The sequence below is a fragment of the Prinia subflava genome, chromosome 5 (assembly GCF_021018805.1).
Source record: "Prinia subflava isolate CZ2003 ecotype Zambia chromosome 5, Cam_Psub_1.2, whole genome shotgun sequence".
NCBI lineage: Eukaryota > Metazoa > Chordata > Aves > Passeriformes > Cisticolidae > Prinia > Prinia subflava.
In genome coordinates this window covers 2,288,078-2,314,224 of record NC_086251.1, presented here as the reverse complement: position 1 = coordinate 2,314,224, position 26,147 = coordinate 2,288,078, and the positions used below count along the sequence as shown (strand labels likewise).

The window sequence follows — 26,147 nt, the reverse complement described above, 5'->3', positions numbered from 1 at the left end:
ACTCAGAAGTATTCTTTTACCCGCCCCAAAATAAGAAAAAGTTTATATGTATAACCTGGGGAAAAGTGCAGTATCCAGACTCTGACTTTTAAAGAGATAGGTAAATTGTACAAAAAAATTAATTTCACAGATGCTTTATGAATGATACCAGAGGGGAATGACTGCCTTTAATGAAACTGAATATAATAATATTTAATGACTGGACAGTGAAACAGTGATGAGGTTGGTTTAAAGGAGTTCCTGACCTTTCCAGGAATTAATGTACAAATACTCATTGCTACAGCTTTGCTCTACATCACAACGAAAAAAAAGCCCCACAAATTTCTGTCAAAATGAAAAGACACAGATTAAACAAGAGCAGCATTATGCATTTCTAACACACAATTAGGACTCCTAGCCCACTTTCTAGGTGACACTTTCTTCCTATTAGAAAGTGGCTCCCTGCCCTGCATTACAGGCATAAAGTAATTTGCTTTGGACAACCTGGACCTTTAAGCTTCTCTTTTCTTTGGCCAAATACACCTTTTCTGTGCCTCTGAAATTTCAAGTGCCGCAACAAGCCCTTCCAAGTGTAATATATTTAGGGTATTTCTGATGCTGAAGTGATTTATTCCCCTTTCCTGAAAGGCACACTGAGGAAACAGGAATGGGTCATGCCAGGGATCAGAAAAATCCGGTGGTCTGAATCACTTGACTTCTGTCTGCACTCCCTCCTTACTGACAGACACAGACAGCCAACAGCACTCTTACTTTTATGCTCTGACAACTCTACCACTTCATATATATTCATTTCACTCCTTAGTGCATGAATATGAATTTTCCAAGCTTCAGAATAGGTAGCCAAGGGAAAAGCATTCTTTACTTAAGGATTAGGAAAAGAAGGAGGAGGTAAATCAGCGACAGACTGGGCAAGCCTAGCCTGACCTGCTCAGGATCCTGTAGCTGCATAATCCCAATCCCACAAGCAGGAGAAGAGCAAAGTGCCTGGAATGGGACCTGGCTCTGGCAGCTCAGGTGCTCCTGCCCTCCTCTTGGAGGTTTGGGTTACAGGCTGGTGTGGAAACAGCTGCCCAGGCTTCTCCTGGGCAGAGGACTTGCCCAGCAACCCAAGAGCTTGAAATTTTAAGAAAAAAAAAAGCTTGAGGGAATTATTTCACTCATCAGCATCTGCTTTGACGTGAGGAAATGTTCTCTTATTAATGTAGCAGTAACAGTGTTATCCTTAATGCTTTCCTTTAAATCTCTATGTTCACCAGGCTTCACCTGTCTCATCATTACAGTCACTTAAACAAGATCAAGAGGCTTAACGAGCTTTGAGTATCAAAGAACAACTCTAACTTTGCCAGTTGCTAAAAACCTCCAGCAGAGAATTCCCTGGTGCTGTTTCTGAAATGCACTGAGTGGGATCAAAACCCTGCTGTTATTGCAACTGTGAATATGTCCTAAAACCTGACACATAAAGAAATGCTACCCCAACAGCTGGATGATGACAACGGCAAATTTCTCAGTTTAGTATCGATTTGATCTGCATTTTTCATCATAACACTGCACTAGACCATATGGGCTTTTCCTGTGTTTGTATCCCCCAAAGTCCTTCCAATCACTGTTCTTGCCTGACTTGAATCAGTACTTGCTAAATTCTTGATTCCTACAGCCACAGGGTTGGACACAAACCCCGTCCACAAGCCTGTGGCTGTAAATTCCATTATTAATCCATTATTGTGAATTTCAACAAGAACATTCAAGAAGAGGATCAGGTCCTGAGCTTGCAGGTAGGGACTCCTAACACAAATCCCAAATCCCTATTATTAGACCAAATATTACAGTTCAGGATCACAGAAGGGCAAACCTATTACTCAATTAATAAAATTAAATTTACATTTAAGATAGTCTATAATTTATAAATTAAATAGACTTTCACTAGTAATATTTAACTATTTATGATTAACAAACTAATGAATGAGCTATGAATAGTTTTGCAGATGCTTAACCCAAACATGGAGAAAGACCTGAACAAATTACTTGCAGACTCAAAAATCCTAATCACTGCTGGAAAGGAGGAGATAGCTGTTCCACCAACAGGTAAGACAGGAAAAATGAGATTATGCAGAATTTAGTAAGTATATATTGGTTTCATAGTTTATTTAGAGAAACCTCTCACATATAAATTACTAATAGCATCAATGGTGCTGCTTATTCACGTTGTTCAAACCAGTCTGGAAGCAAAACAAGCTCATCCCATTAACTACTTAATGCTCAGCCTTTTTTCCATGACAAAGAAAAAAAGAGAAATCTGCAGAAATAAGTGGCTTCTGTGAAATCAATACTCTTCTGCCTGGACATGTATTAAAGCTGCACATAAATCCTTCAGCAGCCATCAAATAACAATTTTTGGGCACTGCTGTCCACGGCTACTTTTTTTCCCATGTCTTTTCAGCTTCAAGCAGTCTGCAGGCAAGGAATTCCAAGGACAGTGCAGCCTGTAAGGGGGTGGGTGGCTGCTGCTCCTACACATCCCCACATCCAGAACAGCTTCAGACAGAGCTTTGGAAGAAACCCATTTCCTATGGAATGAGCAGTCTTAGATTAACACAGTCAAAGAGAAGCTGTCAATACTTGAAGGAATATTAGAGTGGAAGAGTCTCTCATATGGCTGCAGCCATTCCTGTTCCAGAGGAGAGTCTCCAGTGCATGATCCTCTCTCCAACACTCACTCCATGTGTCAGCCAAGGCCGCCCTAAGCACAAATCCACCTTCACCTCAAGCAGGAGGCCTGCTCCACCACTGCTTTGAAAACTCTTTTTAAAATCTAGTCAGCCTGGATAGACTGGGCTGGAGTCAGACTGGAAAACACTGGCGAGGTCAATCCTTCAAATGTCACTCTGGAGCCTGGGGAAACACGGGTGGAAACTCATGACTGAGAAGAAGACAACACTCACAGCCACCAAACACCACCACAACCAGGCAGCTGTTCACAACCAGGGGCTTTGCACATGCTAATTTTCATTTCAATGCCTAAATCCTTCCTCAGAGTCCATTTATTAAAATCATAGAACTAAGCTACAGGAGAATTGATCCATTTTACACCATCCTCTCCAATTCTGTTGAGGAGAGGAAGGACCTGTGACCAGGCAGGATCAAGGAGGGGGTGCAGCTTCTCCAGAGGTTCTCAACAGCACAGCAAGAGTAACTCCAGTGACTCTGGATTATTCCCTCGTGCTCACTCTTTTCCTGCAGATGCTCCACAGTGTGAATGACTGCATCCCCCTCTGCTGGCTAGCCCTGGACTGGGACCCTGGTTTGTCCTTTGGAAGTTGTCCCTTCACCCAAATGACAACAGCCTGCTGGCACTGACGGGGACCTTCAAACACTGCTGAGGTGTTTGTTACAGAAAGAAGCCCTAAATGGGATAAGTGCAATTAAATGGTGTTTTGCTAATTGTTAACAATAGGACAGTGTGCAGAAGTAGGCAAAATTACAAAACAAAAAATTACAAAAATTAATTTTACCATTATACTAAAAAATACTAAATAAAAATACTAAAAAATACTAAAAAAACCCTCTGATATATAAGGTTATAACTCATAGGCCTATGTTGTCTTCCTATGCTGAATCACACTGCAAGAAAGGCTTTATGAGAGGGTGTGATCTGAAATGTCACTTGAGATAAATGACAAACACTGTCTCACTGATGAAGCTGACACAAGAACTACTCCTGAAGGGAGTAGAATATTTATGAATACTTAAAACAATACACAAAAATTAACAACATTGAAAATGCTTGTGCAATATCCTACTTGTGTCTCCTGGAAAGAACTGCAAGCACAGTTCCTGGAATAAGAATACTATTGCTATTTAAACACTACTATAATCCTTTCTTTTCATTTTTACAGCACTAAGTCATCTCTGACTGTAAATCCAAACTCAGTTGCAACCTTGTTTGCTGTAGAGTCAGAAGTTAATGTTTCCTTATCCCTTTTCATCAAAGTCAAACGTTTGAGTTTGCTTGCCTGACCCCTTCATTATTTGTGTTAATTATCCATTTACCATATATAGATACTATTCTGCAATGCTGAAAAGATCACAGTGTAGAAATAGTCAGCCCTAGCAAGATGAAAGGCAGTTCAAATAAACACTCTGCTCAAACAGAGAAGAAAAATGAAATAAACCTCCTAATAAGCCTGTCATATTGAAGTGCTAGAGCCATAAAAGGAATGCAGTTTCACCCATCCGCTGTATTCAGCTGAAACCTTATCACTAAAAACATATCATTTAAGGAGCAGTGCCCAGTAAATGACTAATACACTGCAACCCAAAGAGCACAGAAAAAATACAGTGGTAATAACTATGGAAAGAAATAGGTCAGAAAAGCCCAGAGACAGAGCACTGGATCAATGCACAGGGCACCCACGCTCTCACTCAGCCCAGGATTAGCTCAGGCACTCCTGATTTCCAGCCAGCCACGAGTTACCTGGAGCCGCAACCACTCCTGCTGCAGACAGCTTAGAAGGAAAGGGTTTCTCTCACTGTTACCACTAACAAGTTCTCATTAGCGGCAGACTGCAGAGTCCTCCTCCTGCTCCTGTAAAACCTCAGCCCTAGGGGAGGTGTGTTACACCACCTGTGACCCTGAGATCTGAAGAAAACGCATCACAGTCTGACTAGTAAACAGCACCAACCCAAGAAACAGCTGCAAGGATCCTACAACTACCAACTACAGCTGATTCAGTGAGATCAGTCCTCAATTTCAGCTCCCTTTTGCCTCTCAGCAAATGTAACTCCTAAATGTAAGCCTGCTTCAGGACTCTATTGAATGATGTAGTAATGATGTAATGATGGTTTTGCTCCATGAAGTGTTTCTGGGTGAGTTGGAGACCTGAGCAGAAGCAGGGGCCAAGTCTGATTCCTCAGTCCTACCTGGCCTGTTCTCCCTTTTTAGCATCCTTCATGCACATTCCAAATTCAGCTGCCTCCAGTGCTTGTAAAACAGACCCCAGGGGGCACAAAGGTTTGAATAAACAAGAAGCAATCACAACCCCATGAGGATTGTGCATACAAACACATTAAGAGGCTGTAGAGACAGAGATGTGGAACAGGAATATACATATCACCATGAAATCATCAAATATGAGATTGATAAAATGGTAAAATGTATCCCCCCAACAACAACCAACAGGAGGTGGCTGCAAGGAGAATTTCAGCACAGTGCCCCAACCATTGCTGGAACACAGCTGGAACAGCCATGAAAAAAATGATTTTGACAAAGGTGTGTTGGCAGACCCAAAGCCATTTTCTGAGAAAACTCGTGACCAGCACTAATCAGTATATCCACGCTGTTAATTCTGCATAGAAAGCTGCACACTTAAGGTAATGAAAACAGCGACAGAGGATTAATTAAATGAAAAGAAAATAATTATAAAAGGCTCTTTTTTTGGACCAACAGTCCTGTTGCTGCATTCCAATAAGAGATAAAAAGGAAATTAACTCTACATCTCATTAGAGAAAACTGGGGCTAAGGAGACAAAAAAAAAAGGTAGGAATGTGTATGTCAGTAGCCAGAGGGAGACTGAAGTGGACAAAAACCTTATGAACAAATGCAAAAAATCCATGAGAATTAACATCCCCACCTGGTACAATGTTTGGGGTAGAGAGGTGAGACAGCTCTGGCTCTGCCACCTTCCCAATGAGAGGCTCTGAGCCTCCAGCCCAGCCAGCCACCAAAAGGGGTGGGCTGGGGCCTCCCTCCCCACCTCACACAGGTCCTGCTCCTGCTGCTTCATCACTGGGTTTGTTTCAGACCCTGCAAAAAGGCAGCTCCTTACCTTGGATCCACCCCCTGGAGACTTGCTTACTTTACGAGCTGTTCTCTGTCCCTTTGGAACAGATACTCCTCCTTAACCCTAAGAAAGCAATCCCGGTGTCTGCCAGAGCTCTGCTGGAGCAGACTCATTAAGGGAGGCCAAACGAAACTTCCCATGACCCAGTACATTTCAGAGAAAGCACCGGGATCACAGGGCTAAACTAGTTGTTCTTGGCTATTGGATTTATTTTGGCTGTAACAAATATTTTGGCTTCCTTCCCTATCAGTTTGCCAATGAAAACACAGATCCAAGGTTTTCAGGCTCCAGGATTGTAGCAATTCTGAAAAATGACAAAGTGAAACACATACCAGCTAATAAAGAGCTATTCATGCTCTAAATACCCTCTTGTGCTGCTCTGCACATAGTGTAGCTTGGCTTCTGGAAATGTTGAGCCTGTCTGCCCTAACACTGATCTTGGTGATTTGTTGTGCAGCAAGTCCTCTGATTTCTAAGCAGTTTATTATTCCTCTCCCACAAAAGCACGTTGCCATCCTAGTTTTTCTTGCTGTTTGAATTAAACAGACATTGGGGAACATAACTTAAAGAACAGGTACCAAACACTCTGTTCTCAGTGGAGATGGCAACCCAGGGTCACCAAAGGTAACAACCTTATTTTTTTATCCTTCTCCATTAATATTGGAACGCTGTTACTGCAATTTAATACTGCAATATTCCCTTCTCCAGGAATCCACTCAGCTTGTGGGGCTGCCTGAAGCAACACCCTCTCCAAATGCCCACGAGTGCAGCACAGAGAGGACCCCCAAACTGCCCACCTCTAAACCCTGCCCAAAACCTGGAATGAGCTAAAATTTCACACGGAGCTGCATCTTTCCAACACTGGATTGACCTACAATACCAATTCTGTCTTTGGAACTCAGTCAGTGACTCCAGCAGTGCTACATGAATTGATAAACCCACTCACACTGTTTAGCACAACCGACTTCTGTAGCTAAAGGCAAACGATGTGGAAAAGAAAAATGTATTTGTGCACACTTGTTTCCCTAAGAACCTTGAGATCTCATTTATCAGTGTGTGGCCACTACACGAGTGAAAAGTGAGAAGTATCTCACTCCTTTAAAAACTGGTGGGGAAAAAAGAGTCAGATACTCAGTTAAAGATGTCCCCACGCTCAATGCCAGGAGTGAGGTGGGGTGGAGTGTATGACTCTCGTGCTATTTATCATCGTTGGTATATAACTCACTGCTGTACTGACAGAGGCACCAACTGGCAAAACCATTTTCTTACCCAGAATCTAAACACCACTCTTGTACCTTCAGACTATGGAGACTCCCAATTTTTACCCTGCAGGATCACCACACACAGAAAAGGAAATTATACGCAGAGATGAGCAAAGGTACAGATTTCTCTGGCTAGATCATTCATAAATTTGACAGCTTTTCTATTCTTTCCTTTTCCTCAAGCTGGAATCTGAATTTTATCCACTAAGTAAAGGTCTGCAAAGACTGGGGCTCCTCTGTGAGCAGCAGAAGGCTGAGCTGCCAGTTCTGCCAGGGGTCATTTTCTCAACTACCACTCAAAGTGTTTTATGGAAACCACGGTGCTTCTTAGAATTTACTTTCCTCACTTCCAGACCAAAACTACAGCCACCAATTTAAACAGAATTCATAGTCCAGAGGAAAAGCAGTAACTGTTAGTGCAATAAACATCGCAAAATCCAGGTGTAACCTGATTTATATGAGGAAAACACAAGGTGCTTTAGTGATCTGATGCATTATTAATGCAGCAACAGCGACTGGTGCTTTATCTGAAACAGAATTTTACATTGATTTTTGCACCAGCTACTTTAGCATATGCCTCCCTAATGAAGCATTAAAAAGAAGGTGTCTGACTTTTCAGAAAGTGTGAAAATATCCAAATATTCACGACAGACAGAATTAATGGAGGCTTCCAGATGGTGGCAAATGAACTGGTTTAGTTAATGACAAAGCACCAGCTGGATTCCAGTATGAGACATTATATCTTTCAAAAAAGCCAATGCCACTAGAAACATCACTAATAACAAAAAAATTACAAAAGAGCAAAGGATGCAAGATGGTCAGAGACGACTGCCACAAAAAAATCCCCAAAAAACCCCAAAACAAACCAACAAACAAAAAAACCAAAATCAAACAAAAAATCCCCCACCACCTAACTATTTAAATCTCAAAGACAAATTTTAACATCAATACAATACTAATGTACTTGAGCTAAGAAAAAATGACTTTTATAGTAGGAACTGAAAGGAGACAAATTGAATACTGACTTTGGAGGAAAGAACAAATGCTTCTTCCATTCAAGGCAGAGATAAAATGCTGTTGTAAAACCTTGTTAATAATTGCCTATCACTTCATATTTCTGCACACTGACTTGTTCTTTAAATGTTTCTTAGCACGTACCACTATGTAACAGAGATGCAAACTCATTTCCTTCCAGTGAACTGGCCCCTCAAAGTTCAGGCAGGAGAAGAGTTCAGCTGAGTACAAAACGTGCCTCACTCCCTCCATCTCGTGGGCACGAGTGAATGCTGCAACCACGACGAGTCTTGACTCAGGAAAATGTTTAATCACGTGCAAGAATATCTTCGTGTCTAGGGATATTTATTAATGTGCACTTAAGGACTTGAATTTTGTTAGAATCCCTCTGTGATAATGAGCTGTCTGCAAAGGCTTATTAAAATTGATGCCCTGAGTTTATCTTTGCTGTGTTTCAGACTCTGTGCTGCCCAGGGTGCAGCTCTGAGCTCACAGTCAGTGCTGCTGAGCTCTGCACACAGCAGGGACACAGAACAAATCCTTTTCCTGCTGCACACCAAGGACAGCTCTCAGCCCAAAGCACAAACAAGGGTGGCTGGAGGGAGGAACAGGAAGGATGGGACCTCCCAGCCTGGAGCTGGAATTGGACAATTAAACCCCAATGTGCAGATTGACCAAAACTTACAGAAATGTCAGACTTTGTGACCATTTGTCCATTTTTGTGCCCATTTTGGGTTCACCCTGGGTGCAGCCCTGGCCAGGCCCTGTCCTGCCCAAGGTGTACCCTAAAGGCTTTCAGTAAATCCCTGCTTAATTCTCTGGCTCTGCCCAGTCTCTGTTCCAGATCAGCCTTCCTAAGGCATCAAAATGAGTAAGATGTCTTTGGCACTGGCTTTCACTTCCCAAAATAATCATGGAAACACATGATGAGGGGAAAGGGGAAAGGGGAGAGGGGAGAGGGGAAAGGGGAAAGGGGAAAGAGGAAAGGGGAGAGGGGAGAGGGGAAAGGGGAGAGGGGAAAGGGGAGAGGGGAAAGGGGAAAGGGGAAAGGGAGAAGGGGAAAGGGGAAAGGGGAAAGGGGAAAGGGGAAAGGGGAAAGGGGAAAGGGGAAAGGGGAAAGGGGAAAGGGGAAAGGGGAAAGGGGAAAGGGGAAAGGGGAAAGGGGAAAGGGGAAAGGGGAAAGGGGAAAGGGGAAAGGGGAAAGGGGGAAGTGTTCGCTCACCCGCTGGTGATGTCGTCGGCGCGGATGTTCTTGCCCAGCACGTCGCCGTCGCTCATGTAGCCGCCGGCGTCCATGGCCACGCCCTCGAGGTCGCCGTCGTCGCCGGCCTTGTCGGTGACGTCCACGTGGCAGAGGGCGCTGCCGCGTGCCGCCAGCTGCCGCCGCAGCGGCGCCGGGTACAGGTAGCGCGCGGCGGCGCCGGGCTCGGCGCTGACGAAGCGGCTGGCGTGGCCCCGCGGCGGGTACCCGTTCCCCAAGGAGGGCGCGTCCCCCGCCTGCAGCCGCGGGCTGGACTGGCCCAGGCGCCAGGACAGCGGCGTCGGCCGCGCCGCCAGGCTGAGGATGCTGCGGCCGCTGCTGATCTCGGTGGTGACGGTAGTGTCGAACGTGGTCTCCAGAGTGCTTGGAGGGAAAAACGCGGGGCCTTTAGGATGGAGGTGAAATTACTCCACATTCACACTCAGAAAACAATCATTAATGGATCAGCCTCAAAAGAGAACTCCATTCCACTGCGTTCTATGATAATTTAACAAGGCTCTAGTGTCGCTGTTAGCCTCGCTCAGATAACACACGGAGTCAGGATTTGGGAGAGCAGCATCAGCAGACAAAAATCTCTGCCCTTTGTTTATTACTTCTTATTGTATACTTTTTGAAAGGTGACCATGGATTGGAGGGTGGTTATTGCCTCCTCTCAACCACACTGGTCAAAGGGACTGTCCCACAACCATTCCTCTCCTCGGAGAAGAATGTGAAAACAATGGTTTATATATAATGGTTAATATTTATAAATACAATCTCCTTGTTTACATGAACAAGCGTGAGAAGGTGCACACTTTTACTTTAATATGAATGCTCACAAAACTAGGAGAATCTCATGGTGACACTCTAGTACGAGCCGTGTTTTCATAATGTGGTGAGAAAAGGACAGAATGTCTGTTAATGTCCATATATTTAGCTTTTAGATGTTTCAAATCCTGTATGCTGCGTTAGTGCGTAACTCTAAATTGCATGTGGAGTGTTAGTTAACTGTCTTTGCATTTTGGTCGGACAAAATAATCCCTCTGGGCCTGAAATTCAAGGACACCCTACAGCCTCAGGCCCAAAAAAGTATAAACAAAAGTGAATTTGTGGGGGAGCAAACTGAGGGAATATGCCTACATTATCTAAAGCTGTAATTGAAGAATTAACCCCTGATATGTAAATGGACCAAACTTAAAATTGTCTGAAAAACTCCTGACCAGCATCCACCTTGGGTGCAGCCCCTGGAAGGCTTCTGCCTGCCCAAACTGTACCTGTTTGAAGGCCTTTAATAAATACCCACTTTATTCTCTTAATCTTGTCTAGCCTCTGTTTTAGGCAGCCACTCCAAGGCATCGGATGCACCAGATCAAATGTGGCTCTTACATGGAATGCTCTGAGATTTCAGGTGCTCCCAAGGCCCTGAACACTCACCAAGTTACTGACTGCACATAACAGCACCAACAATTTACTGCTGCATCACCTGGGGAGATCCCTTCTTTTCACTTTTCAGGTCCTTCCCCCGTGTTCTCAAAGAGACTCCTGCACCCAGGCCACCAGGGGCTCTCCATACACGTGAGAAGACTTAAGCAGGAATCTTTTAATGGATTATCCACAGTATTAAAGCATAATTTTCTCATCTTCAAGCACATATAACAGCAAGGGTGTGGGATAATATGCTGACTAAAGGAAAACCTGCTGAAGTACTATTTTCCTGATGTATTCCCTTTTATTTTCTGCATTCGTGAAAATTCTAACTCTGGAGATGTGCCCAGCACCAAGATGGAAGCTATTTTTACACCACAGAGAGAATTAAATTTAAAAAAGTAAGAAGAAGAGCCAAAAAAAATATTTTTTTTCAAAATACATTTTGCATATTAACAAACCAATAATGAACTATGAACTGCTTTGAAGATGTTCAAACCCAAATTAGAAAAAACAATAAATTACTCATATATTCATGAGTAATATATATCTTTAAAAATAGTGGTAATATTTCTATATGGAACTCTAGAAATGGGACTACACCATGAGTTTTCAGGTGATGTGTACAGGTTGTAAGACGACACCCTGAATACTCATAGCTGAGCTGCAGCTAATTTATTTGCAACTAATCCATAGCTGCAACTTCTCTTACCCACACAAACTCCTCCTTTCCTTTCCTGCTAGACTAAATACCACTTTTTAAAATTTATTGTGGATATTAGTAAAAATAAACAGCACTGTACCATTCCCAATGCTATATATAAACAAAACCTGCTGTATTCCCTGGTTATAGTAATTAAACCATGAAGGGATGTCACATTAATTGAAAGTTGCAAAGTAAAATAGCTTTGGGAGTTCATCTTTGCAAGCTCTGCTTCAGTTTTAGATACAAAGCCAAAACACAACATGTTCCCCCAATAAACTCATTTAGGGCTGGGGTACATAACATCCCAAGCGTTAGGTAGGACCCCAACCTCATTAGGGGCCAAACAGTTAATTCTCCCAAACTTCATGTTCAACACTGAAAATATCTAACTCACATAATGTTTAAGTGTAATAGCAATCTTTGCTTATTTACAGTGTATTTTAAATATGGCTGAAGATTTCCAAATGCTGCTTTACAAAGAAAAAGCAGTTACATTGAGGGGATGACTAACAATATTTGAAAATTTTGTTTGACCAAAGTTTGGTCAGGAATTTAAGTTATGCACTTGATAATGTGGGTCAAGCACAGTTCACCTCTCATTTAAACAAAATATTACACATTGGGGGAGAGAGGTGTAATGCACTGAAGTTACTCAACAGTAAGAAGAAATATTTTAAACTGTAACTTACATTCAAACACCACCTCACACATTTAACAAGAAGTGGTTATCCTTGACCTTTGAGTCAATACAAACCCCATCTTACCAATTCCTCATCACGCCCTCTCAACAACCAGGCAGCATTATTCAAACTCTGTGCGTTAAAGACAAAAACTACAGGGTCAGTATCATTTTCCTGAGGATGCAGCCCAGGCAGGGCTCAGAGGTGCAGGCTGGAGTGGTTTTCTGTACCTGTGTGTGACCTGGGTTCCCCGCAGGCTGGACATGGTCTCCTCCAGGTTCTGCCGGAGGTCAGCGATGTTCTTCACGGTTCGCAGCCGCCGCGTCTCGGGATCCTCTCCTGCAGGGAGAGCCAGCCATCAGGACAGGGGGACAGCACACAGCTGAGCTGCTGCCTCTGCCTGAATCTCACTCAAATGCACTTTATTCTGACTTTCTAAGCTGGTTGGGATTGAGATTCCACTCCCCTCGGCATCATCACACCCTGACCGAAACGAGCTCTGTGGAGTTACCCCGATGGCATGGCTGCCTTTGGGATGTTGCTGTACTGTCATTTCCCATATGACTCAAATTCTGGTTAACCTTCAACCTCGTTAGAATATCCACTCCATCAATACCACCCTTTCCATCTCATATATCAACATAATTAACATTAACCTGACACAGGCAATTTCTCCAGAGCTGTGTTTTCACTAGATCTTCTTTGTCCTACAATAACAGCTTTCCATAAACTAAACCGTGCTGGCTGGGTGGGTGCTCCATGCTGAGTGAAGTTTCAGGTAAAATAACAAAAGGTTTTTGTTATTTTACATCATCACAACACAGCTACTGTTCCTAAAATGCACTACATAACACAAAGTTGTGGGATGACTTACTTTTCATGGCATTTAGAAATTCTATCTTTAAATACTTTGTTCTCAAACACATTCATGTCCTGCTCTTTAAAAGCAGAGTTTATGTGCACAAAAAAAAGTCTTCCTACTGCCTCAGCATAATTTCATTTTATCAAATTAATAATTTAATTAGTGCTTCAGCATGATTTATTTACATTCTCTCAGCTGTCATTTCAGAGATGCTTTGGTTGCTGCCTCAGCTGAGCTTTATAGAGTTAAATCCTCTAAGAGGCTGAAGAGAAGTGAATTTCTCTGGTAGTGCCAGTGTATTCTTTGTATGCTGAAAGCTGGAACAGAAAACCTCCAAAAAACTGTCACAAAGCTTCTGTGAGGCACAGAAGGAAGTGACTTCATTCTAAAGGGTTTACAACTCCTGACTAAAGAAAATACTACAGCAAACGTAAAACATTTCACATTTTATATCAGCCTTCTCTGTACGAGTGGTGCATTTCTGAGCTGCCAGGAGGCTGGGCACTCACACAATTGCTAGTTTAGATGGATGTCTATATATTACCCACATCAGAAGTGAGAAGAACCAGATAAAATAGCTGCTGTTGGAACTTTCTGAATTCTCTGCTTTAAATTTCATGTTTCTAAAAGATGCCAGGTTGGTGGCACAGAAAAACCCACTCACACGCTGCTGCCTACAAAGCAGCAGTGCTGCAAACCACTGACCAAAGTGCTTAGTGCCCACGTGAGCATTTTTCTTTTCATCAGTCTCTGTTCTCTGGGAAATCATCTCCCTGAGTTACAATTCACTTAAGCCAGAGGGTCAAACAATTATGGTCTGGCTGGACTGGAAACATCCACCTAACAAGACTGATTACTTTAGCCACTGGGTCTCTGGGACAGAAAATATCCTCTATACTCATGGATCTACAAATTTTTGTAGTAAAAAAACATAAAATATTTATAGGCCTTTAGTTTAACAAAGGTCACAGGGCTCTTTTACAGATCATTTCTCTCACAGATGTGAAGGCAAATGGTAGGTAGCTTCTTAGGAAAACACACAGGAGACAAACTAAAGCAATTTCTTCTGAGATCACTCTTATGCCTAAATTGATACCAAATTTTCACTTAAATTACATTCCACTGCTTGAATTGTAACTATACTTAAAAGACATATTGGATAGTTGGCCCCTAGAGCTTAATTCTGAAATCCCTTGGCTCCTCATGGGCAGGCAGCATCCTTAGACAATTCCGCTTCCATTTCTCCCTACCTATGCTCTCTTCTGTTTTATATGTGCTTTTAAATTATCAGCATCAATAGCTGCTGTGCAGGGAGAGCAGATAACTGTGCCTTGTTTCTCCTCATTCACTTGGGCTGAGGGAGTGTTTCGTTCACTTTGCTGTGTGTCCCCCAAGGCCCCTCCATGGATGCTGCTGTCTGCTCTGGCCATGCACAGCTGGGTTTGCATCTCCCTTTTCAGCTGTCTTCCGCCTCTGGATCCCAAAACTCACATATTCCAGTTGAGCAATAGTCTGTACTTACATAACATCTGTCATTAAGGACTGGAGACTTTTTGTGATCTGGGAACACTTCTCAGCTTGCAGGCTGAAATGCATCCAGCCCGGCCAGTATGATGATTAAGAGGTAAGGCTGAGAAAGTTCAAGCAGCTGGACGCTGCGTTTCTTACTTGCAACTCTCAGATTTAAATATGGACCCAAAAATGCTCTCAAGGATTTTATCCCTGGTGCCTTTTATCTGCCTTTTAAATACTTAATCCACCTGTGTATAAATTGTACACACAACATGTTCACTTAGGCATTCCAGCAGCCCTTTTCCTCACCAGTGACTCTGCCTCTCACCTTTGCCATCAGCACCACAGGTATAAAGGCAGCCCTGACAGAGTATGCAATGCTCTGTATGAAATAAATCTCACTGTGAAACTTTCAGCCACATCACTTTTACAAGGAGGGCATTTGGTCTCAAATCCCACTTTAAACTGGGGGACACCAGGCCTAAATAGATGGAAAAAAACTGAGATAATCTACAGAGGAGATATCCTGCAACAGCACACAGTAAGCAAAGTCATAGGTATTGCTGAAATGGGGACAGGAGGAGATCAGACTGTGACTTTAAAAGCACAATTTAGATCACATTAGTAGAATCTGGTAGATTCTAACAGAATATGGCTGCTGAAAATCACTTTGTTATACTGATAAGCTTAAAATTTTTTGCTAACTATTTTATACTTCTTACAGCAGCAGGAATTCTAGATAAATATATCAGGTACTTTCTAATGTAGACTGCTCATTTTCCAGCCACAACCAGTTTCAGTTTCTGTATGCTGGACACAATAGAGTGTAGTTGGATTTTGGTGCCCCATTGCTGCAAAGGCTATTTCTCAAATTGATCAGATTCATGTGAGTGATAATGAGATTCCTCCAAACCAAAACATCAAGGAAATGAACATAGTCTCTTCTGTAAGCTCCAAAATGAAGTTTTTAAAACTAAACAACACATGAAAGGCTTGGGAATACTTAAGACCCTTATAGTAGTTTAATCCTAAAAAAATGCCGCACATCTCCAAGAAAAACAGAATTAAGCAGGCAGAATTCCTGGTGATTTCAAGAAATTTGGGGAGCACACTCGTTCTGAACTGAAGCATCCAGAGTTCAAATTACTGACAACTAGTGTGCACTGCTGAATAGCTGAAAGAAATAAAGTTATTGAGAACTAAAGCATTAGGAATAAAATCAGCTTGCTGTAGCCCATTCTTATTGAACCAGCCCTCAGCCAGCAATGGGTCACGATGCAAGGCTTACCTGAGAGGTCCTCCAGGGCAGGCTGGGCGGTTTTGACATACAGAGCAGAATCCATGCTGACCCCTCCTGTGCTGGCCTCGGCTGTCACGTTCCCCTCATTGTCTGTCTGGGACCTGGAAGGCAAAACAAGACAGGGATGTGCAGCCACTCTCCATCCAAAGCACCTCCAGCACAACAAGGAGATGAGTGTCCCTGCCATCAGCCACTCTGTCCCGCTCTCCACAACACACCAGCAGACTGATTTTACATAATTCATCAGTCCCATGTTGAATTACGTCCTGGAAATGGAAACAAGCACTCAGCTGTAAAAAATAAAAAATTCATAGTCGAAGATAGGCTTCACAGCTCATCAGATGGGGTCTGAAAACACTTGGGTTTGCAGATATATTTTAATTATCAGTAACATCAGTTGTTGTGGCTAATCTGATCCTTTCCAATAAAGTCTGTATTGAATGAAGATAAAGCAGGGAGCAAGTGATGGCATGTTACACCCCTGCTAGGTTCCCTTCAACATCACGTCCATTTTAAAAGAAATGACAGGGCAAAACCAAGTTCAAACTCCAATTCATTGTCTGATACTATGGCTGCCAGGTAAGCAAAGGTGATGTAAGGATCTATTGTCAGATTTCAGCAAGATACTGTGACTCATTTCATTTTACTAACTGTACTGTGTTCTGCTCATAGAGCCACTCCAGGAGGCAGCTGCAAGTTCTCCTGCCCCAAGGGTAAGTGCTATAAAGAAGTGAAGATAGAGTGGGGAATTATTATTGCAATACTTTTAATTTCACCTGACTCTGGTAGCAGGATGCTCTGCCTGGAGTGGGGTAGAACAGCTGGAACAATGCCCCATTTCCAGAGCTCTCTGTGGCAGGAGGAGAAAGGGCCTCTGGCTGCTTTTGGTGTTCAATAATGCTGAAACCAGCCTGACTCACCCACCCCAGAGCTCAACCTCATGACAGGGAGAAGAAGATGTGGCAGAGCTGGTAAAGGAACTGATAAAGGAACCAGCAGTGACACCACTGATAACTGGAGATGCTGGGCTGGCACAGCTGGCCAGGACACCCCTGACTGAGGGTCACTTTGTCCTATTTTATATTTTATAGCCCAACCCCACCCTTAATGGCAAGGCCTTCTACCCACCCCTCCTTGGAGTGTGTGCAGAGTCCTCCCTTGTGTGGGGACATCCTGGAGGGGGAGCAGAGGAGATGTGCCCACAGTCATTGGTGTGGATGAGTAACATCAACCTCTAGTGAATAACTGCTTTTAATATAACTTTAACATAATTCCTTTAATATTGTTTCAGAAACAGTGAATTGTACTATACTAGTAACCACAGCTGCCTTTACTGTGTAGTAAATAACTGTGATTGAGAACTATTAGTCTAATCACTGTCAAAATAAATCACTTATTTTCACACAAATCTATCTGGTTTGCCATCCTTAATGCTACAGGCCAGCTGAGTTATATGAAGTTCAATTACACCTGTATGATCCTTTAGACATGAACAAAGTTAACCAAACCTGGTGCTGAGCCTGGATCCAGCTGCACCCAGACTCCTCTCTGAGAAGGGGTTTAGAAAGCAGGGGGCCCTTTCTGCCCCTCCTGACTCAATGGGAGGGCTTCTCTAAAATAAATTTTGTCTGAAGCTCCCCTTCTGCCTGTGACAACCCTATACAAAATGCAGGACAATGTCTTATGTCTTTTGCTTTAAAAAAACCCCATCAAACTCAAACAAGAAGTCTACAAGCAGCTTAAAAATACAGATTAAAGTAACCTTAAACTGTGTCAGAAAACACCTGAGCCTTCTACTGCAATGCATTAACAAGTACATTTTCCAGATTGAAATAATGTCTGGATAGTAAATATAATAATGTGTTATGGTTGCCTTGTAAACCACCATGATCTGACTTTTCTCTTTCCTTTTAAAGCTAACATGGTTACAGAGTTAGGCCTTTTTTTTCCTCCAGTGCTGAAAAGCAAGCACTATTTCTCCATTTTCCAGCTGCCAACAGGTAGTTTTCGTTTTTGGTTTAGTAAAAGGTCAAGTAAATCCTGTGTGGAGTTTATCAGTATGTTTACATTATAGAAAATGTATGGATTGCATCTGCTTTGACATTTTAGATGATATCTGTGTTCAGACTAAAATCAATACCAACAATGAGGGGACACTGCAGTAATAAACTTAACAACCCCTCTCCAAAAGCTTTTGCTTCCCAGGTGCCTTCCTTAAATGAAGGGGTTTTTATTTTCTTTTTTTTTTTTAAATTTCAAATTCCTGCTTATAGTGGGGCAGCTCCACCACCACCAGCCACAATGAAGACCCCGAGTGTGTCCTGGCATTGTTACAACTTTCAAAGCTATGGTGCACAAAACAAACCTGATACACCTTCTTGTACCCTTTGGAAGGGCAGCACCTGGTCAAGGAGGCTGTCATGCTTCCTACTAGGAGGGGTGGATACAACCATTATTCCATTACTACTCCTCCTGTCTGTTGGAATTCTGGAAGCTTGGATTTTGGAATTTTACTAAATAATAACACATGTGAGTCAAGATGGAGGATTTTGGGCATTGACTAAGTCCTCCTTCTTCACCTTTTTTCTTCATGGGTTTAGGTGGCTTTTTGTAATTGGGTGAAAAAGGTCCGCACTGCACACCTTGGGTGGTCATTATTGGGTCAAAAGTATAAATGTATAAATAATATAATTGTCACCTCATTATTGGGTAATTAACTTTGGGAAAGAGTTAGAAGACTCTATTTTACCTCATTTTGCTAACTTGCTAGTTAGATCTCACTGTAAATAGATAAGATATAATAAACACCCAAGTCTGAACTCGAAACTTGCGATTTCCGTGTAGCAAGGAAAAAAAAAAGAAGCCAGGACTGCCACACCTGTCTATGACAACTTCTCACACAGCCTTCACCATCGTTTTTTTCCTAAAAATGCATGAACTGCCTGCACTCTCAAAGCAACAAACTTCCATTAGAAGAAATAATGTAGCATTCCCCTTGCTGCTCAGCTCCCCTGGGAGCGCCCGCCCTACCTGTACATGAAGGGCGCGACGGTGGCGGTGTTGGGGTGGCTGTACTGCTGCTGGGGCTGAGGTAGCTGCACGCTCACGGTGTTGCTGCCCGTGGTGTGCGTGGTCACGTTGACGGCGTGGCTGCTGCCGCTGCCGTGCAGGCCCCCGGCGCCCTTGCCCTCGGAGGAGGCCAGGCTGGAGGAGGAGCTGGAGTGACGGCCGTCCAGCTGGGACTTCTGGTGCGAGAGCCCCGAGCCGGCCTTGCCGCCGCGGCTCCTCTCGCCGTCCTTGGCGGGAACGGGGGCGCTTGAGGATTTCCCTGTGGTGTTTTTCATTCCTGGTTTTGGTATTCCGCTGTGCGAAGGGGCAGAGGCCTCCTTCTTGGCACTGTTCAGCTTTCCTCCTTTAGGGATAAAGCTCGCAATCTTGGAGGACTTTTTTGGCATCTCTGCTGTTGTTGTCAGTGCTGTCTGTTCCTCTTTAGGTTCCTCCTTCAGGTCCAGCTTCTCTGTGATGGACGTCCTCTTCGCAACGTCTTTACTTTTATCCTTTTCTTTCTCTTTTTGCTTCTCTTTCTCCTTCTCATTACCCTTTGGAGAACTCTTCTTATTGGTCAGCGCGCGGCTGAAAGTCCTTTGTGCGATTCCCTTGAGTGCAATTTTGGGGCTGCTGGACATGGATCCCGGGGCGCTCACGTTCAGGTTGGTGCCGTCGATCTCCTCGCTCTCCTCGAAGCTGAGAAGCGTCTCCAGCCTTTCGCAGCTGTTGTCCCGAGAGCCCGGGCACTCCAGCGCCGTCCCCCCTGCTTTGGAACCCCCTTTGCTGTTGAAGAGCTTCAGCTTTTCCAGCATGGATTTCTGGCCGTTGGGAGCGGTTTTGGCGATGTCCGAGGGCGGCTTTGGAGGCTCGGCGGCGGCCGGCTGCTTCACGGATAACATGGAAGACGTCGCAGTGTGCTTGGCACTGAGGGACTTGCTGCGCCAAGGCTTAATAGCAGAGCTGGGCTGAGGGATGGCTGAGGAGTTATTGCAAGGAGCAGCGCTGCCGCAGCTTTGAACTGAGGATGAGACATTTTCATTCATTCCTGTGGGCTGGGAGGCCGTGCTGTCTGCAGGCTCTGCAAAGAAAACACGGAAAACAACCCCAAAAAAATCAACACAGCAGTACCTGGTGTTGGAGTTACTGTGAGATTCTTGCTGTAATGAAACATGAAGAGTTTCACACCGACAGCATTAAAAAGACACATCACTATTTGCAACATCAGTGAATTTCTAAGAAAATCAAAGCCAGTTTTCTTTTCCTACCCAGCAGAACAGCAACGAGCTCCTACTGTATAATTTACATTTACTTGCTGTTTCAAGAAAAAGAAGAGAGAAGAAGAATCTCTTCCAATTCAAACCAAAATGTGTTCTGCGATGTGCTCTCCCTTATTAAGTCCACAATACTTTTTCATTAGTAAAAACACAGCACTGTTTTGTAACTAAGGGTTCCCTCTGCTTTTGGCAAAATACTCTCCAAGTTTGATTCTTAGAAAAACCTCAAACATTAAAAAATGCAGGAGTAAGGAAAAAAGTAAAACTCAAGTCCTTTCAGTTATTGGGGGTGGGGGTGGCAGTATCTTCATAATGCAAAGGTAGAAGAAAATTCCTTGTACAAAAACAAAACCAATTGTACCCTTTTGCAAGGAACCTAAATTAAGTATTACCACATATCCTAATACAGCTGCAAGAGAAACTTGTGGCAGTAACTGCTCAGCCCTCCCCCACAGAGAAAACAAATCTCTTATTTAGTTAGTTCCTCCTAATGTTATTTGTTCTTATTAAGAAATTAGTTCCGAGCCTAAAGAGAGCTTGAAAAATCACACTCACCCACCAGTGGCCACTTCTCCTCTGAATCAGTTTCTCTTTGCAGAGTTTCCCTTTTGGAGATGTTACTCTCTCAATTATCACAAATATGTTTTCTGTTAAACTGCTCATGTTTCCAATTAAATTTTGTCATCTGTGTCTGTTCGCCTGCCCAGCAGCCTGCTGGGGATTAACGGCTCTTACCTATATTTCCCTGCCCTCTAGCACGAAAGTAAACTGTGTACAGAGCTGCATTTTTTTAATTCAAAAATCAACAGCAGCGGAGAGCGTGCGTTCTCGGCAGCAGGGGCAGCCCTGTGAATCCAGCCCTGTAAATCACGGGCTGCTGCAGCCACACAGGGGCTGTTTTACTTCACTTTCAGTTGCTCAGTGAAGATACGGCTCTGTTAACCTCCCTCCTCTGATCCAAACCAGATCTACTGAAGATGTAAGTCACATACATCTTCCTGGCTTAGCACAGAATCAGGTTTCTAGGAGTTATTAGGGACTCCTTAACAATAAAATCAGTCATTTCACATGGTTATGGACAAAGTGGAATAGCAGGAACTAATGATACTTTTAAAAATATTACTGAAGTCGGAAGGTTTCCAGGACTCTTAACCAGTAACTGTTATACTGGCCAGTTTTGCCAGTCCTTTTCCTATGGCAAAGTACCCACACGGAGCTTGAAGGGATCAGGAGCTGCATTACAGACACAGACAGGAATTACGCTGCTTTTAAGCTCATGCCAGCCAGGGCATCACTCCTATTTTACCCTAGTACAGAAGGAAAATCAAGGCACCAAATATCCCAAACAGTGATGCCATCTGGCCTCTCACTGCTCTGCTCAAGCCTGCTGAATCCAACCCAATGTTTTAAGGATGACCAAAGAGACAATGGCACAGGAATCAGAGAATTTAAGTCACATACCTCTTCCTGACTTAGCACAGAATCAGCTCTCTAAGAGTATTAGAGACTCCTCAACAATAAACTCCTCTCACTGCTCTGCTCAAGCCTCCTGAATTAAACCCAGCATGTTGAGGAGGACCAAAGAGATAATGAGAGAATCATTAAAGCTGGAAAAGACAGCCAAGCCCAAGTTCAACCATTAACACACCTGCACCTTTCTTTGAGCACTTCCAGGGATTGCACCACTGTGGGAGGAGTCCCAGTGCCCTGACACCCACACAGAGAGGAAAGGAAGGAAGGTGACAACCTCTTCACAGGCTGCCAGCACAGTCCCTCACTCTGCTTTCAAAAGCTGCACCACTGCTCTTTCCTTCATGCCTCTTACCGTACACTGCTGCTTTGTTTTTGTTTTCATTTCCTGAAGTTCTCCTGCTCATCACAGTCCACTTCCCATCCCCAAACCACACCAGGCTCCTTTTGCACACTCAGAACAAGCGAGGCTTTGTCTCAGCCTGCCTTCCACACAAAACGTCCAGCAATGAAGTGAAAGCTTCATGAAAATCCCAATTGTGCATCCTGTACAGTTAATTTGTACGGATTATTTTTAAAAACAGTAATAGTCCATCTCAATATTGAGATATTGCTATAGGAACTGGAGATTGACAGTACTTTCAACACCAAGTTCCTAATCCATATGTCTTCTAAACATTCATCACGCTAAACAAATCTCAGCACAAAGAACAGCCATGCCCAGAAATCATCAGAGCTGTCTGGGATTCACAAACACGCCTAGGATGGATTCACAACCAGGGAGGGACCCAAGGCACTGATCAATATGGGCAGGGGAGCCTCCACTAGCTCAGAAAAACAGGACTGGGACAATAGAAGGGTGACAAAATGAGAATGACCAGTAAGGTTTGTATCTATAAAGGAGAAGAGCTGTTTGTACACCCTGTTAGTACAGTGTATGCAGGCACAAAAATTCAGCTTGGGGTCGGAGCAGGCAGACAACTAAGCAGATTTCTTAGAAAATAAATCTTCTTTCTCAAACACATGCCTCATAACAGCATGAGAACAATATAGACAATGTGTGCTGATGAACAAAGGCAGCCTGCGCTCGCCGGCACCCAGAGCCTACACAGAGCCACTCACCTGGGACAAGAGGAACCAGAGAGGCAGGTCCATAACCTGGCTGAGAAGCCTGGCCCTGTCTCACACCACACCAAAACAGGGCTCTGATCACTCCACAGCGTTCTTCTGGAAGTGAATGGAAGGGGTTTGGCCTGATTTGGGACCTCAGCTACATCCTAACAGCACAGATGAGTGCTGCAGTTCACAGACCTCTGGGAAAAAATGCTTGGCTTTTTTCACTTGGATCAAGTGAAATGACTTGTTTTTCCAAATCCCAGAGCATTGCTCAGAACTTATTTCCCAGCAAAATCTAGAACTTTTTAATTTCTCCCTCTTTTTTTTTTAAACATTTTCAGGAAATCTATTTACTCATTTCTGTTTGGTCTCTGACTAAAGTATGTTTTTTCCCAGTTTATTTGTTTATAAACACAACATTCTCTTTGTCCCAACGCCCCCACATACACCCTCCTGTCTGGAAGTGAATTTTGCTTCTGTTGCCAGTGGCGTAGGAGGAGCACAGTGCAGCTCCATTTACAAACATCTCAGAGAAACCAAAATTAGGACAATACTAACATTAAAAAAAATAGAATCTATAGCAATAGCAATGTGATATTCAGAGTGTCTACTTGACATCTTCCACAAACTGAATTCTGTGAATACTGGATGCTGCACACCTGAAATGAAGGAAAAAGATTCACAAAGTCTACAGTTAAGCAGCAGCACTTTGGGAAAGGAAAGAAGGTACTTCCTTACACAACTGTGGTGGATTTTGCTTTGTACTTGATTTGTCACATACAGTGAAACTGGAAAGTGAACATCCTTGAATGATTTACTGAATTGCACCAAGCACAGTTAATGCAAGGAATAAAAGGCTCACCCTAAAACACTCTCATGAAAAACTGCTCCAGCTTAAGGAACTTCAGTTTTTCAGATTCTCTGTTTCTTCCTTACGAACAAGTGCTGGCTCATTTACTCCTCTGGCCAAGTTTGGTAAGCAAAAGGAGTTCTGCTGCCAGACTGCAGCTTCAAATGCTGGGTTTCCCAATGAAGCAGCAACATCAATTCGTGGAGAACACATCAGCATGCAGAGGGGAAAGTTTTATTCAACATAGCATAGACCCTTCTTTCATGAAAAGGGGAGCAGGGTTTCATGCATTCAATTAATAAGCTTATTATTTCCCATGTGTTCCTTTGTGAGGGAGGTATTTTTTTTCTTCAGCAACCTGCATTAACTAAAACTGACTATAAAAGAAATGTTTTCAAACCCAAGCTACAGTCTACAATAAATAACGATCACTTTCCTCTTTTCAAAGTCAAATCTTGGCCAGAAATCTATTTTGCTCCTAGTGTTCCTGTTAAAAAGATGTTGGTGGTCCAGTTCCAATGCCAATACACACTGTAGCATGGGTAAATCTGATTTCAGCTGCTCCTGCAAAGACTGAGCTGCATCTGCAAACCCACCCGTTTGTGAAGAAGGAAAAAAAAGAATCTAAAGGCTTATGATTTACTTCTTCCACAGAAGTCTTTGAGAGCTCACGTTATAATAAGGTCAGGAGAAAATATATGCAATTTCCCATCATTTGTCATGTTCACTCGGAGTAAGTTTTGATTTGCTGTAACTGAAAACTTTCGAAAGCCATCATTGTAGGCATGAAAGGCAACACAGACAAAGGATGTTCTCACAGTTACTCTCCTTAGGAGGGTCAGAACTTAACAGCATTTTTATCCATTTTTGAATGAACAAACTTTTATTTTTTATTTCACGGCTATGGGAAAAGTAAGTTCTTATGATGAGAAATATCTTTTATTCCAGCCTATAGATTAGATAAGAGATTTAAAAGCAAATCCACAGCCAGATTCTAATTTAGGAAATAAAAGCAGCCCTGCTCTATGACATGACAGTGTCAGAACTGCAGAAACCACTGTGGCACTTTCATCATTTCCCATCTAGAAGAATAAATGTTGAATCTCGACCCTTCCCATCCACCACAAGATTCTCCTTCAAAGCACTGTACATAAAGTCCTACAGGGAAGAACTTTTTAGCTGAGCTGTTCTCTTCCTCAGTGATCATTTATCAAACCCTGTAGGGATGGAAATGTCTGCATTCCTGCCAGGAGTTGACTACAAAAACCCCAAACTTTCCACAACCCAAACCACGAGCAGGTAAGAGGAGCACATTCCCAACAAGAGGGACCTGGCACACAGCCCCTCATCAAAATAAGCACAACTCTGGTGGCCCCAGAAATGTCCATTTCAGTTTCAATTTTAACACTGGGAGAGCTGCAGCTGGCAGGAAGGCACTGGCAGAGCTGCCAGCCTGGGCTGGGCATGGCCTCTGTGAAGCCTTCTGGTCTCTCTTCTGTTCTGGACCACAGAAAACACAACAGAAATTCTTTTTTTTTTTTTTTTTCAAGCAGAGATTGCCAGATAAGGAAGTTCTGTAGAACCTGAGAAAAGCCTGAAGAGGGAACATTTTTGCTTTGCTGAGGATAAAACCTTAGAATCATAGCTGGAACTGTAGCTGGAGTCAGATCATCTCCCTGCCATGGGCAGGAGCACCTGCCACTAGACCAGCTTGCTCAGGGCCTTTCTAACTGAGCAGAATTGTTTCTTTCACCTTCTGCCCACTGATTGTCCCCTTTAACAGTGATTAAATTTGCTTTAACACAACACAAAAGTTACCTTTACTCCGTGGTATTTTTCTTCCCTTCCATCGTATCTACTTCTTGAGTCCCAGTGTTGTAAACCGTGTAACTTCAACAGCAGCTCCACGCCTTCACAGAAATGTGTTCTAGCTCTGAAAACCCTCACCAAAGCCCATGGACATGTCAGAAACTCAAATTCTGTAAAGCTGCCTCCATTCACACAGAGCTCCAGCACATGGAACAACGGTTCTGCTGTTGGCTCGTTCACTTAGCCAAGACCCAGCATTTTTGCTGAGGTGAGGGGAAATAAAACTGGAGCACAGGCAGCCCTTTTTCTCATTGTCTCGCCATAACCAGCTAAGACATTTGAATTCCTTGTTGTTTTTGTTTATTTACTGTAAAATTCAAAATGCTGTCGACATGAATGCCTAAGAAAGCTTGGAGAGACCTCTATTGACCACACACCAGCTAGATGGTCATAAAAATAATGAAACCAAGTTTACTGTGCCATTCAAAACAAGTTGCACTCTCCATTCTATACTAGACAAACACCATTCTTGTTCATTCTTCTCCATTTCCTTCTCACTGTTTGTACAATCTAATCCCCCAAGACTTCTGACAACAGACTCATTGAAAAGCATTAACGAGTTCCAGGCAAGAAGCTGTTATGGGATCTTTCATTAGATTTTACACTTAGCTGGAGTGGACACCACGTCCAGCTAGCAGCCTTGCTCTGACACATCTGTCCTGCAGCTTGTGTCAAACAGGCA

At 43.2% G+C, this 26,147-nt stretch overlaps 1 protein-coding gene across 1 annotated transcript in view; it reads right to left on the bottom strand.

Annotated features, from left to right (window-relative positions):
• The window catches only part of NAV2 (neuron navigator 2), a 205,607-nt gene that overhangs the window by 85,847 nt on the left and 93,613 nt on the right, over nt 1-26,147 (bottom strand). Inside the window, exons 7-10 of the mRNA XM_063397550.1 lie at nt 18,869-19,964; nt 15,827-15,939; nt 12,395-12,503; nt 9,336-9,737 (exon numbers count right to left, since the gene is read on the bottom strand). Of these exons, the coding sequence (XP_063253620.1) occupies nt 9,336-9,737; nt 12,395-12,503; nt 15,827-15,939; nt 18,869-19,964 (1,720 nt within the window). The remainder of the gene's footprint in view (nt 1-9,335; nt 9,738-12,394; nt 12,504-15,826; nt 15,940-18,868; nt 19,965-26,147) is intronic.